At 37.2% G+C, this 16241-nt stretch overlaps 1 protein-coding gene across 7 annotated transcripts in view; it reads right to left on the reverse strand.

Moving 5' to 3' along the window:
• The window catches only part of arap1 (ArfGAP with RhoGAP domain, ankyrin repeat and PH domain 1), an 80058-nt gene that overhangs the window by 46132 nt on the left and 17685 nt on the right, over window positions 1–16241 (reverse strand). For 6 of the 7 annotated variants that reach the window (XM_088639307.1, XM_088639304.1, XM_088639306.1 and 3 more), the window contains exon 3: window positions 3809–3939. In XM_088639307.1, coding sequence (XP_088495433.1) covers window positions 3809–3939 — 131 coding nt within the window. Of the gene's footprint in view, window positions 1–3808; window positions 3940–11875; window positions 12241–16241 lie in introns of those variants that run through there. The other variant, XM_088639311.1, reaches the window with a different exon arrangement.

Genomic DNA, 16241 nt, shown 5'->3' on the forward strand with positions numbered 1-16241 from the left:
TGGTCTTCTCTTGTTTGTAACCTTTCTTAGGTTCTTATGCCAACTTTGAATTTGAGCTATATTTTCTTCAATTATAAAAGACAACTATAAAACAACTGGCACTGAACAATTGTCAGTGTTCATTATGGGCACACTGTATGTTTTCCAAGATGATGATTAAAATAATCAGTCTACAGAGCAATGCATTCCACTCGTAATCATTAACACTAAAGGGCCGATGTGTTTTAATTAACATAAGAAAAACAGCAATGATCACAGTTGGAAAGATGAAATCCCAATACATGCCAAGCCCACACTAAGGATCTTGATTTCACTGATCAGGTTCTTGGAGTGGAATGAGTGGAAGAATCAGACGCTCTTCAGATGTTATACACAAAGAGCACATTATTGTCCATTATATGTACTTTACATATTAGTTTTAGCACAAAATCCACATGTAAGGTATGTGGAAGAATCTTTCAAGGAATAAAACAGCCAGCTACATAGAAGGCAGAAGCAGGAGCAGGAAACTGCAGGACACTCAAGGTAGTTCATTTGGAGTACATGTTGCTGAGCCTATAGCGTCCGGGCTTCTCCCTTTAGTTTGTAAGGCACATTGAGCTGATACTGTATTACACGATTGCAAAGTTGGCGCCAAGGTTGTGAGAAAGACCTGCAGGTAAAGGTTGGGTATGTTATAATGATATACAGTACACTTGCTTCTTCCCTTGCATCTTTCCATATTTTTCCCAGGGTTTATATCTGCCCCTCTTTTAATTGTCCTGCTTTTAAAATGGCACTCCTTCTTATTTCCAACTTTATCTCCTGGCAAAGACATTGCTGTATTATGCACAGAGCTTATCTGCTTTTGGCACAGTGCAAATGTTATTAGAGAAACACAGCCTGGTATATTACTGATCAGCATCAGGTGGGATATGAAGCAACCATTCCACTAAAGCTTTTGCAAGTTCAGTGAAGGTCATATTATCAAGCCCTCAGGCAGTGTTCCAGCATCCACCTTGCCTGTCTTCTTGCATGTGTGAAGGTGAGTATAATTGCAGTTACACCCCTTGAAGGTACAGTACACATCTGTAATGCAGGTCCATCAGTATATTACTTCACTCCATTCTGACTGCCTGCTACAAACATTTTATTTTTAACCTCAAGCTGCATTTCACTTCCAGAGAGCTCATTTTGAGCCTGGATCTATCTTGTTCTATTATCTCTGGGCCAGCAGCATGAATGAAAGCTATGCCGGGGAAATAATGCCTGCAGACCCAAAGCGTGTCAAAACGAAAGATGAGCAGAAAACCTTCCACCACAAAAAGCGAGCTGCAAATCTCCTTCTGGAAACAACAGGTGGAACCAGAAAAGGCCTTCAAACAGCTTTCATGAGGCTGAATTTCCTAAATTGTACAGACGTGAAGAGAAATCGCTCCTTGTAATAAATACATCGAATTTCTCAATTTTCTCTCTCTGCAACAAGTATCAGTAAGTAGGTACAGCACGCTAAAATATAATGAGTGAAGAAACAGCCGGGTGACAGATAACTGGTGCTCAAAGGAAGCTTTTTGACTTGAACAGAACTGTGAAAAATAAACAGAACAGTTATAAAAAAAACTCCAGTTATGAGTCTTGTTCAATGGCATGGGTGCATGTTTAACAAAGAAGAGTGCCTTTCATTTCCTAACGGGCTACACTTTCAGACTTATAAATGCCACCACACCTTCTAATTTGTCACTGCTTTTCTGCAATGTGAGTACCACATTACAGTATATTTTCACAGTTTACAAGCTTCTCATGACTGCCAATGTGTGAAGAGGGAAGCATTTTAGATGTGTAAAGCTTTGGTATGAGTTTTAAAATGTTCTGACAAGAATTTAATAACAAAGACCATAAAGCAAGAACTGCTTCCCAGTCTAGATCAGCTGCAATTTTAACATCTTTCCAGCATTTATACTTGTTTACCGCATTGTTAGAAATGATAAAAATAGACCACCAAAATAGATTTGTCATTACAGCTTCTTAAAAGACTTCATTATCCATAGTTTGTAGTAAACAAGAACCCCATAAAGGCTGATATGGTATTTAGTAAATCAAACTTGGATACACATTCATTTACAATTATGAAGTAGCCCAATGGCTTGCCATTTAAGCGGCAAGTATTTGATCCTAAGAGATAATAGTTGATTATTTCAGCTGCAGTGTACTTGTAAGGGCACAGCATTACAACATAAGACCACAAATGACAAATTCAGTCTGCTCATTTTGCTTTTTAATTCTAACTACCTAATAAAAACAATAATTGAACACATGCTGGGATAATTACATTAATGGTGAAATTGTATAACAATACCTCGCACTCTCGGTAAAACTGAAAACAATTTTAACTGCTTCAGAATAAAGTACATTTTGTGTATTAAAACCTATTTCCACAAAAATTGGTATCGCAGTTAGGAAGCATGACAGAGATATAAAACGCAGAATTAGTGTTTCCCTTGGACAGTAGAGTGGTAAAACTGACCATATGCCTGATACTGTCATATCAGTCCCTTTAAACTAATTACGCCTTCAGACACAGACCTGAAGAAAGAGTAAGGGAAAATTTCAGCATAATTCCACCGCAATTACCTAATTGAAAGCCACCATGTAATTGCTAACTTAACAAATGGAAAATAAGTAAAACCTTTAAAATGCGACATAACACACTGAGAACCATATGCAGCCATCCTGTAATCTCTATGTGTTTCTGCTAAAACAAAGCTTTTTTACTTGTACAGAACTGTGAAAAATAAACAGAACAGTTTTTAAAAACCCTCCAGTTATGAGTATGTTCAATGGCATTGCTTCATGTTTCGCAGAGAAGAGTGTCTTTCACTTCCTCATGTGCTACATTTTCAGACTTACAAATGCCACCATACCTTCTAATTTTTTGTTAACATCTTGAAATCCAAAACAAGGTAGACCCATGTCAGGTGTTTTCCACAGCCAGGCTGCTGCTTTCTGACTTGATTATTCAACAGTCTATCTTTAAAAAAAAAGGGGGCGGAGTGGTGGCTCTGTGGCTAAGGATCTGCGCCAGTGGCTGGAAGGTTGCCGGTTCAAATCCTGTGGCTGATAGAGGAATCCTACTCTGTTGGGCCCCTGAGCAAGGCCCTTAACCCCAACTGCTCCAGGGGCACTGTACAATGGCTGACCCTGTGCTCTGACCACAAGCCTCTCTCCCTGTTTGTCTGTCTGTGTGTCTCATAGAGAGTAAGCCGGGGTATGCAAAAAGACGAAATCCTAATGCAAGAAATTGTATATGGCCAATAAAGTGATCTGATCTTATCTTAACTTGTACATTCAATGGTTACTTTTGGTCAGCCTTTGTGTTTGATCAACAAACATCTCAATCAATATTTAGTGTAAGCTCTGTGCTTTAAAGTATGCGTGTGCTGTTAATACCACTCTAATCTTGGTGTCACGATCCACATTGCTGTGTACTTCAGCTTGCTGCATATCGGTATTTGGGATTTAGTTAAGAAGGACTAAGTAACACAAATCACACAAAGAAAAAAAAGCTTTATGTCTCTACTTTTGAAGGACAAAACACAGGAAGGCTAGAGCTAAGCTGTTTTAAAGGAAGTTCCTACATGGTTGCTAGCAAAATCCCTGCATCCAAACGCCAAACAACACGCCGGCTTACTGATTAAATTATCAGAAGAAAGATTAACTGTACAGGAATGCGGAAAGGCCAAAACATAAAGGATTGTATTATAATTTGTAGAAAAAGTTGTGAGGAGAGCTCTGGGAAGAAAAGGATGCAAGTCCCAGGTGGAGTACTCACTAATGTTAGGCAACTTTGGGGGTCTTCTCTGTGGCGGGAGAGGCAGGACAACAGGCTGCTGGGAAAATTTGTTTCTAGGAGGAACGTCTGGCACTTTGTCAACCTCTGATGGGTCATCCACAGGTGATTGGCTGAATAAGAAGAGAGAACAAACATCATTCATTCAACAAGAAGGGACACATCTAGTCAGAGAAGAAGCACAACACATTCTGTTGCACTGAAACACCACCAAGAACAACAAGAGAGCACTTTCCAAAATTACTGTATATTTGAATACCCACGCTAACATCTCATAATAATATAGTGTTATATAAAGGGGCTATTGTTATAAAACTAAGAAATGAAAAAAATGAGAAATATTAGGAAGGCCTGACACCAACTTGAATTCAAGCAATTAATAAAAGTGAAATAATTAACAACTCCAGTGGTCTGGGAACAATCTGGCGACAAAGAAATAACTTAAAAGACAAACATTTATTTTTAAACTATAGAGATACAAGCCACAAATTCATATTGACAACTACTATATACAACTGCAGTGATTTCCTAGAGCCTAACACAGTAAACCTAAATTTCTCAACTAGATCCCTAACACTGACTGCCCTAACGCACTCAGAAAAAAGTGTAAGCAGGGCTGATTTCATAAAGGAATGAATTGCTCGGTTAGTTGATACCTGTTAGATGTCAGTTTAACATTAAGACATTTAATGGCAAAGACGAGGTACAAAGCTGTAACGTTCATTTTCCTGTCTAGGCAGGGCAGGAGTGTGACATGTTCTTCTCTTTTGTTTCTATATTTGTAACTATATTTATCTTCAGGAAATTCCAGCCTGGGGGCGTGAAGAATCCCTTTCTAATATAAGGGTCTCTAAGCAAAATAGGCAGTAAGATACCTGATTCACAACAATAGCAAAGACCACCAATTTATGCACAAGGGAAATTTCACCACCATTGTTAATTGCCAATTTATTTGGCTGATGTTTTTATCCAAAGAACTTTTTACCTATCTGTAGAGGTTGGTAAAGTAGATCCCAAGCCAGCACTTATTTCCCCCAGAAAAAGCAGTTTTTCTGCTTTGTTGTATTTTTAGTATGATTCCAGCCTGTTTATGCATGGTGCTGACATTTACCTTCAAATGTCAGCAGTTTACAGATGTCGATCTTTTTAAAAATGATACAAAATCGCAGCAGCTTTTTTAACGCCAAAGAGAGAATATGCGTGGCACGTCTTTCAATAGTCTTGAGATGAGAGTTTTAGCTAGCTCTGTATTGCTCTGTACAGTTGCGGGAGCACATCTTGGAAAGGAGACAGATCAGACTGAAAAGAACATGACTACCAAAAGAAACACGATCAGCAGTGTGGACAATGTGTGTTGTTAGAAAATGACAACAGCCATAGGCCAAAATCACAGTACTGTTCATAACACAATGTCAAAATACCGAACAACTTACTAAGCCATTTTTATCCACCCAGAGAAAACCACAATCTCTTATTATTTCCAAGTATAAAAGCCCTTTTCTAAATTGAGGGATGTGCCCATGTTATAAACTGTGTAGTTTATACCATTGCTTTACAGTGCACAAACAAATAGGACCTTGTCAGTACACACTAAACGGATCCAATCTCACCCAGGAAAAGAATGTGCCAACCACCATGGGCACAACAAACAGCAGTCACACTCAGCTGAGATTCAGCTCTTGGGTGTGCTGTTGCCCATGGGAACAAAGAATGGGAACACGGTTGTTGCCATGGTTCCCTGTGTACATGAACCAAATTTGACTTTAGCCATGATTATGCGTGCTACTATTGAATGTCTGCCTTGTGTTACCTCCTTTTGTACCCCAGGGAAACAGTCAGCATTCAAAGACCTATATAGTTCTAGAGCCCTCTAGTGCACTTCCAAATAATTATTGCAGGTCTGTTTTTTCCAGTTTTATTTAAAGAACTACTTAGAGGTGCCATCCTGTTTTCTTTATGTTTTTATTAAGTCAAATATGATTTTGCTCTGTGCAATGATATTAAGATTACTGTGTGACCTTTTTTAACCTCTTAATTTTACCGTTACTGTACAGTATGTTGGTTTTTATTATTTCACCAGGGGCACGGATTAATCTTGAAGGCACTTTATATGTGTAGAGCTTGCATATTGCATATGTTTAGAGCTTGCATATAAGTGTTTGGTGGGGGGTGAGGGGAGTATACTTTGGTTCAGCACAAAATCTTGTTGTAAAATTACACACGTGTAATTATGTAACCAAAGATTATGCAGCTCCGTCTGCAACACAGAGTAATTAAAATAGCTTCATAGTGCTTTTGCTACGCGTTACTGTACCATAAAAAACAGAAATGTTATTTTTCTTGTTTCTAGTCTCATATATTTTTAGAACTGCACAGAGATTATATATGTGTGTGTGTACCAAGATGAGGGTTCATCTGAAGTCACAAGTATGAGAGTAATGTAACATGGGGCCTGAACTAAGCACACTATGCCTAAAAGTTGTTGAACCTCTTTCAAGTGCAATAACATGAAAGGCACAACTATGGCATGTCTATCCAGCAACAGGAAAGGAACACAGACATAGACATTTTTTAAGAATGTCCTCACTGAAAAAGCACTGGGAAACTCCCAACAGATTAGACTAGAAGATAGTAAAATGACAAGAAATGTATTAAAATATAGGAAAAATATTTCTATTCTATTCAGATGAAATGCTAAAATCCATTTTAAGCTTAAACAAAGTCCAAATCCAGTTTAAACAGTACGTGGATGAAAAAACACAAATCTGTGCAAGTTCAGATTGGCATTCCTGGCTATTTTCTGACCACCTACTGTACAATAATCATCAAAATGTCTTAATGTTATTAATGAACAAAGGCAAAAACTTTACTTTCTTACAAGAATAAAATAATAATGCTGGACATTATGATTTAAACACAAGATCTACAACTATCATTTAAATATAACCAATAACCAATGTAGATTTTAAAACATCCACCAGTGACATCTTTCATTTCATTTCTTACATGTTTACATCTCAAACAGAACAAAGTATATACAATCATGTCTTTATTTTTAATGAAAACCACTGTTTGCTTATATATCTTTAACAGTGATCTTGGGTATAAAAATATGCAGTAAAAAAAGAACACAAATGATGATGCGTCACGCATTTTTAAATCCACGAATTGGTATGTTAGGAATCAAAGACAGAATCCACATTTTACAATGTCAGAGGTGCACTCAGGAATAGTCTCCAAAAATAGATTTTTCATTTGCTGCAGATTGTGTGCAACATGTAACCACTAGATAAACAATTTGTAGGTCACCAAGAATCAGATCACCCAATAAAGGTGTTTACCTCACTATAGAGTGTTTTCCCTGCTGTACCTCAATAAGTTATTTATTTCAATTATTTACTGTACTACTATAGAAGATCAGCAACTCTGAGCTCAGTTCTTTAGTGTTTTCTGGTCCTGATCAACACTAGGTAAAGTGACCGCTAATAAGGCACATTTTAAAGAAAAAAAGGAGATTTCTAAGGTTGCAGATCTTTGCAATGATACAACAATACTTTTAATACTTTTGACCTTTAAAGAGAATTATTGCAATGATTTGCTAAAGTCACAGTTTATAAAGAAGACTGAATTATCTGTAAGATTTCAAATACCATTTTAAATATTGTTTTTGTTCTGGATTGAGTGTATTTCAATAGCCTTGCTTCAGGATACATGCCATACAGTAAGTTTACATTCTGTTCTTATAGACCTGCAATCTTCAAAATAGAACACAGTGACATTTTTCCCACTATCTGTACTGGGCTTTAAGTGTTCCAACTCTGCAATTCCCTTAACAGGTTCTGATATCCGAGACAATACCTCAAAATTTAAAACACGCCCTTTCATTTGATTCAGAGATTAAATATCTAGCAGACTTTAACACTATAATTCCAATTATTATTATTAGAATGAAGAAGTATGTCATACCGTATACCTGCTGCATCTGCAAGAGGAAAGTGGCTTCAACAAGAAAGAAGCAGCAGTGTTATCACACTGTATCAAATCAGGCTGAGACAACTGTGAAGTTTAACAGCACAGCCTGCACCATTCTAAGCAGACGATAACTAGAGTTCCCTAAATAAAAAATACAAAAGTGCTTCCTGGTTTGAAATACTTACGGGTAAAGAAAGGTCACAATGTGTAACAAGTACAAGGCTTTTTCCTTGTCTTCTAAAAGAAACATCTTCCCCCAAAAGCACTCATCTGCAGTTATGTAAAGTACTTGAAACGTTCATTCCACTGAATATGTACAATAAATACGCTTGGCAATTCTGTCAGATTTTTTCTTTAGAAATGTATTGCATATCAACTTTCTTTTCTTGCAAGGGAGGGACAACAAAAACTTTGACATATATACACATATACATACAAGTAATAGGTTTATTCCATGCTGAAAAAAAAGAAGAAAGAGAACACAACGTTTCGGCCGAGGAGCCTTCTTCAGGTGTGAGCCTTCTCCACGGCCGAAACGTTGTGTTCTCTTTCTTCTTTTTTTCAGCATGGAATAAACCTATTACTTGTTCCTTTGCAGCCTACGCATGCTGACGCAGCTACCCACCTGAACTACTACCACATATACATACTGTATAGTAATAGGTTTATTCCATGCTGAAAAAAAGAAGAAAGAGAACACAACGTTTCGGCCGTATATACATGTATTGACATATATATATAATTGTGTGCTGCAAACACATGCGCGTACACAAGGATTCTGCATCCCTGCCTGAGCAGTAAGTAAACGAGCTTACCATGCATTCACGAATTAATAATTAAACAAGATGATGCCGTTCATTAATAACCAATATAGCCAGAATGCCAGTAATTCCCATTGTTAAGTTCTACAAGTGATAAGTCTCAATACAGACTAACCAGAAGAACACAAAAGCCTCTATTTTACAGAGGAAGGTCCTTCCCTCCCCCCCAAATCAGTCACAACTATAGTACCAATTTATTTTAAATTGATCTCACAAGTTTATAGAAGAACTGCAGGCGGGACCATAGTTTAGGCTGCAATTTGTATATACAGTAGCAGAACCACCAAGGCCAATAATGCACAATCAAAAGACATCATGCAGAGGATTACTCAAACACATCAACCAACAGCATCTGATTCCACAATTCTAAAGCCTGCAAATCATCATCAAATCACTAAAGCATTTGCCCTGAATCTGATGAAAGAGGCTGTGGTGGTTGGCGCTGTCTCCAGCCCTTCATGGCCTGTCTGAAGAGTACAGGGTTCACATGCGATCCAACAAAATTCATATGATGAGTACTTTGTAGAGCAATGTCAAGGAAACCACATCTCTGTGGTCTTTCAGCATAAGAACTGTGGACTAAGGAAATCTCCTGTACCACACTCAGTACACCTCAGATGTACAATGCTGTGAGAAAGGAAGTAGCCAGGACTCTTTAGCAGTTTTCAGAATAAAATAACAACTTTGCCTTACCTAACCAGACGAGACTGGTTTTCTTAATTAATTGCGAGAAGAGAACTTACTTAATTATGTGGCTCTTCAGTTTATGAGTTTTTAAAGATAAATACTAGGACACTGTGGCGACAAGACGAAGGAGAAGGATTCTTTAACTCCAAAATAAAAAAACAGGAAGATTAAAACATTTAATAACTGCAAAACTATAAGTCTGACATCTTGCATGTACACTTTAAGAAGCCAGGTTAAAATACTTCAGATTAAAGATAACATTCAGTGCAGTACTGTTAATATGTATATAATTAATCACAATGCCAGTTAATTCCACCCAAAACACCATTAGTTAAACCAAACAGATTATTACTTGGTCGTTAATTGGAGAGGGATTAAAGAATGAAGCCATAACTCTTGCAATATTTTTCAGGGTCAGACTGCAATTATCAATAATAACCTATTGCATTTAAATAAAGGCAGGTGGGGACCCACTTCACCCTCCACTGAAGCGTAGCATGACGAATGTCAGCTGTCATGCGCTTACAGCTTCCCAAGACAAACGAGAAATTTTTTGAACAACTGAATCAAGTGCTACCTTGAGGAAGGTTAGATCGTTTAAGTCTACAGAGAGACTTAAAAGAGAATCATCCCAAGTGTCAGACCTGAAGACCAGTACGTACAGCTCAGTGTCCCCAGTCAATGTGCCAGGGCAATGATTTGGACAATTTGATCCAGAGGGAAGAGATACTAATATTTATATTACTACCTATTGGGCCACTAACACACCTGACCACAGCCTTCTGATTTTCAAGGCAACAATGCTGTTGCCAGAACTGAATAGTCTTTAGCTGCTATAATTATATTCTACTAATTCTACAGCTCACTAGACAATCCTTAGGCAACACTCAGTAATATTGCAACCAAAGAGGCCAATGGGTTTGGTTAACAAAATAATCCAGGGGTGATTTAGCCATGTATAATACGAAGAAAGCCTCAGACTGCTTACAAACATCTCCGTGCTTTCGTAAATGCTGTTTGGAGACTCATCTACGCGCAACATTAATGCATCATGAAATAAGACAACCCCATATCAGCCCAAGTCACTGAATGAGTTCAAAATTAAAAAAGATACTTGTGTATGGGGACATTATACTGAGAAGGTACTGGACTGTATTTTAACCAAGGATTCAAACTTTAGTATTTTATATATTCTTTTAAATTTATGTGACCTTAGTACATGTAAGTAAAATAAAATATAGAAGGTTAAAATACTGCACAAAACTACTCTTACTTAACAATATTCAGCAAAGACATTCAATTTAGAAGCTTCTTGAGCTTAAAGGTCAAACTAATTATTTGCTATACAATTTAAAGCAGTTTGCATCTTCCTATTTACTTAGCAGAGTATCTATAATTTACGGACCTTCCGAACCATTAACTCAACAGACTTACAATGCTACTTTTGCTTCCTCCTGTTAATGAAACTACGCATAAACTGCTACAGAATGAAATTTTGGAAAGTGTCCTGATAATATTTCAACAGTCTCACACACAAGTTACTTTGTACAATGTCTTCAATGTATGAATACAAAGAAACTAAAGGTTTCATGAATTAATCATGTAATAGTCTGTGCATTATCTCTACGCCTTGCACAGCATCAGTTACTTCCTATGATATTTTCCAGGTGGAAGATAATGTTGAGATGATTAGAAGAGATATATGAAACTACTGTAAGGCTATCTAGAAAAAAACATTTGCGCCACTTAAACTTCAAAAGCAATGTCATAAAGCAAATGAGAAGCTAGAATTCTTCACTTACTTTACAAGACTTTACAAATTACGTTTAATTTGATATCCTGTCCTCTTCAACTGACTTTCTTCATATAATGAATTAGGACTGTGATAACAAGGAACAATTACAGTTTTATACCCAATATCTCTAACAAGGACTTCTGAGGCTTCTGATATTACCTTAATGCACTTGGCCACATATGGTACTATGTGATTAGAAGTCTGTATTTTAAATATCCAAAATTAAACATGAGTTTTTTTACACAAAATTAATCTTAAATGTTGAACATGTGGCAAAAACTTATTTAGCTTTGTTTTTCTTTTGTTACAAACACTGCCTGTGTAAAAGCTGTGCACATAAACTGCTGTTTAATATACTTCCCTGTTTTAGACTGTCCTAACATCAAAGGAAAGAATCATGACAGGAAAATAGCTGTAACTGAGACTCCAGCAAAGAAGATTTTGAAATTACAAACTTTTCTACAGCATCTTGGCTTCTGTGTTCACTTGCTAATGTTCACTTCATCTTTGTGGAGAAAAAGCCAAAAGTAGCTGTGATGTAAAACATCAAAAGTTGTTGTCAAAACCGGAACATGTCATAAGTGCATAACTTCAGTACAGCACATTCCTGCACATTTTTACAATTAAAGACACACGACTACAAAATTAAATCGAATATGCAGTGTACACCGCAATTATCATTAACACAGAGCAAGCATACAGTTACTGAAGAGACAGTAGGTCAAGTTCAAACAACAGTCAAGAATTTGCAAAGTCCTTTTAAATGACTCGTACCTGTTGAGACACGTTAGGTAGCTCCATTCTAGTCGAACAAATTTATTCTCAGATTGTTTTTTGTGTTGCTTTTGGTTCTGTAGCTAAGGAAAGCATGAATACCGAAGAATAATCTTTACTTGAATAACAAGGAAGCTGAATGTACTTTTGGAAATGTCTCTGCTAAGCTCTCCGTTTCTGCTCAGCAACTTCCTGTAATGCTCTCTCTCCTGTCTCCCTTTCGGTTTTTACAAAGTCCTCGTCTAAAAAGAAGGACGATTAAGAGAAACCGTAAGAGCAACCCAGCCAACTAGCCAAACATCATCTTGATGATCCTTGCAAAGGTACAGTACACTTCATTCCACAGAGCATTATCTGTTTTCCAAGCCAATCAACATTTCAGCCCCAAAAACATTTAAAGAGGAAGCACTGACATTTTTTACTTGATAAGTTCCTCCTTACTTAGAATTATTTAATGTGTGCTGGAATGGCCAGTTTAGTTCAGTACTAAAAGAGAAAACTATTTTTTTAATTAATTATAAGATTGTAATTAATAGAAGTCAAGAACACAAAATATTTCATTGGGAGGAAGAGTAATTCTGTCACAGAGTATCTGGTTTCAAAACTAGAAGGAGGAGTAGCCATTATTTGGTGAAGATTCAATTGTTCATATTTGTTTGGCCCTGAGTTTTACTTGTCTGTTGACGTAGGAGTGTTGTTTCATTCAATAAGCTACAATGTCAGCAGCATCAGACACAAATTCCTTCATCCCTTAAAAAAAGCAAACAAACCAATTAAATGACATTATCACATTCACAAAGAAATAGGCTTAATATTAAAGACATGCAGGAACAAAATCTTTGGGAGGAAAAAACTTCCCTCCCCCCTCCCCAGTAAAGTGGGTGTCAATGCAAATTTTCTCATTTTGTCACTTATTACATCTTTAAACAACACTATCCGGATTGTATTTCTCACTGTAATTCCTCTGCATAATCAATATATTGTGCCTTCAGGGTGACAAGAGTTTTCTGGACAGCACAGCAGATTTGTGGCAACTGCGTTGTGAGGGGTTAATATATTACCAAACTGGAAATCGCTGTCTGATCAAGGAAAAAGAGATGTGCTGATTATGAAGCTCTGTATTTCTTCTCCTAAAAAAAGAGTACTGATTTCCAATAGTGTCAAATGTGGCATTTGTTACTTTTTCATTTTGATCACTTCCTAATCTTCTAACTTTAACCACACAAGAACAATACTTATTAATTCTTTAATTTGTAACAAGTGTTGCCCATTGTCACATCTCCACCTTCAGTTCTCCCCTCCTTCCCAGAAACACTGCAGTGTACTGCACTATACACAAGTATGCTAACTCACCTCCTGGTCCCTAAACATTTCTCTGTAAGCTATCCTTTAATCTTCTAACCCAACTCAGTGTTTTTTCAGACTTATCACACTGTCTGATAAAAACACACTGATCCTTATTTTAATGTTGAGATTTGTCACATGATGTGATCAACAGGACACACCTAAAAATATTATCATTTAACAACATACAGTAAACATCCCATCATCAGGCATGTAAATGGAAGCCCGAGACATGAGCTATGCATTTGCAAACAGCGACATCTAGTGACCAAAGCTAACTTCTTCCACACTGAAAGTTTCTTTTAAAACCTGCCCTCATCATTCACCGGGAATAAAGTCCTTAGATCTTGAGCCCAAATAAGAGGACTACTGTAGGTCTTCAACATTTAAAACTGCTGGGTTTAAGATGAGAGGCCTGAGGTAAGGCAGGAAATGGTGCTTATAGATCAATAGCTTATACCCCTGTTTTTAAAAGAGCAATTGCACACCTATAGACATAGATTGTGAGGTACAGTGTGTGTTGTTGGTGGTCCCTTGTAGATTAACTGTTAAGGAAAGACAGAAATGCACCCCGTGGTCAAAAAATGCAATCAAAACCAGTACCTCATTAAAACTCCCACAATAATTAAGGTCGCATTCTTAATTGGCGGCAGAAGAAAAGCTGACTACAAATTTCCACAGGACAAGATCTCCTGACAACTCCTAGCCAAGACAATTTCCACTTGTTGCAAATGATACGAAAGTTCAGGAAAGCAAAAGCCCTCGCCAAGTGATGCAGGCTGCTCAAATGAAACAACATATCGGCTTGACTAATGGGAAAGACACAAAATCAGTCGAAGCTGAGCTTGTGTACAATATCAGAAGAACAATGGGGAACTATTCATTCTTACTATTACTACTAGATTTAAGTAATAATGTCAAGGCCCAAGTCTCTACTGACACAAAAATTACACTCATATCAAGCCAACGAGAAAAATTAACAAGTGAATCAAACAGTTTTAACCTTAACACTCTTCCGACATCCCACTCACTCTGATGAACATGTTGTTATGTAGTGTCTGTAGTAAAATTTAAAAAAAAAACGCATTTCCAATCAAGACTTAAGCAATGACCAGACAGCAGCTGACATGTGCACAACCCCACTAACCCACATTAAGTCACATAAAGAGGAAGAAGACACCAGAACATACTATATATAGTATTTTGCAAATCTTTGGGATGACTCTTAACAGGCAATACAGTATAAGTGCAACATGTTCCCTCCAGAGGTCTGCCCACAGATTTATAGCCTCTGTTTGCAGAAATCAAGCATCTGGGAGGCAAATGTTATCACCAAATTTGGATCACTTTAGCCCTGAGTAACCTTGTGACTACTTTGCATTACTGGTCTCTGCAGTTTAAAAACAGATGCAGTTAAAATACAGAATCCTATTCCCAACCATTCAGTATCTTCACAAGATGAAACACACCTGAATGGTGCTGAAAATAACTGGATATTTTACTAATGCTATACAGTATATTGAATTTTCCTTTTTACTGTCACTACAGCAGACTGTTGTATTACCAGGTCTAATTTATATTTTTTGCTCACTTCTCCATATCACTTGAAAGGTTATAAACACTATTTTTCTGAACTTTATATTGCTGGTCCCTCTTATTTACCAATTGCAGGCTATTCAGAGTTACACGAAATTCTGATTTTTCTTACTTTTAGGAAGTTAAATCTTAAACAAACACTGAGGATTTCTCAGTACCAGATGCAGTTTTAAGAAACCAGCACAATGAATAAAGTCCTCTACATTGGAATAAAACCAAAAGGCTATACAAGCAAGGTATCCTTCATTGGACTTGTGCCTGAATGAATGAGGTGTCACATTAAATACTTGGAAAGGAAGTGTCTGTTGTTGCTAAAGACTACAGTTCAGTTCATTGTGTTGCTGATGAGAATAGGGCCACAATGCTCTAACGTCACCAACTATATAAGCACACTCACGGTAATACATATTCAACATAGAAAACCATGTTGTAACCATTTATATCTTTACAGATCACCCAGTAAGACCAATTTTAGTATACCTACTTGTCAATGCAAATCCAAATAAAAGGTATTTGATCAAATTCAAGAGATCTTCAGATATCAACAGTCCCTTCCTAATCAAGTCACATTTGAGCACAAGGGAACAATGTTTCACAATCCTTTCATTTTAACTGCTGCTGCCAAGTTTCTCATCTCTACCCTCTACCCCACCCTGCTTCCCAAACCTTCTACTGTAAGCACCCCAAACCACATCCTGAACATAGCTCTAAGAGTAAGCACATTCTTAAGGTGCAGGTCTGCAACCCTGGTGTTACAAAGTTAAGTGTCTTGTAGTTTTTATTCGAGTTAGGTTTTAATGCACTTTGCAATTTGTTATTACCATAACCAATTACTGGTTTAATAATTAAAAGTAAGGTGATCTTCAACCACTGAATAGAGCTAGTTGAAGACTGCTGCTCTACATAATACTACATTATTAGTAGTAGTATTACAGTATTACTACTACAGTAATATATAATCCCAAACTACAACACTCTTAAGATTCCCTAATCCATAATCACAAGCAATTTTGTATGGAACAGCATTTTAGTAGATGAATATATTTCAAAAAGACACAAAGGAGATGAGGTGATTCACTTCACTGAACTCATTTTATTTTATATCGCTGTACTCCCACCGGAAGCACAAGCTGGAAACAAATACACTTACAGTAAGTCTGAAATCCCCTTGGATGCCTCCCCAGAAAGGAGCAATTTAGTGGTGCCAATTTAAGCTAACTTGCACACTTTGGGACAGTGGGAGGATTCTTAAGCACCAAGCGAAAAGTCACATGAACACCAGAAAACCAAGCAGACACTTCCCAGTCAGACACCCCACGCTGGAATCAAACCCAGGGATTTACTGGGCAGTGAGACTAACTGACATGCCACCCACTCAGCCTATCCTGGATATCTCAAGACTGAACAAACTGGGAACTGGAGATAA

The sequence above is a fragment of the Lepisosteus platostomus genome, chromosome 7 (genome assembly GCF_059453375.1).
Source record: "Lepisosteus platostomus isolate fLepPlt1 chromosome 7, fLepPlt1.hap1, whole genome shotgun sequence".
NCBI classification, from domain to species: Eukaryota; Metazoa; Chordata; class Actinopteri; order Semionotiformes; family Lepisosteidae; genus Lepisosteus; species Lepisosteus platostomus.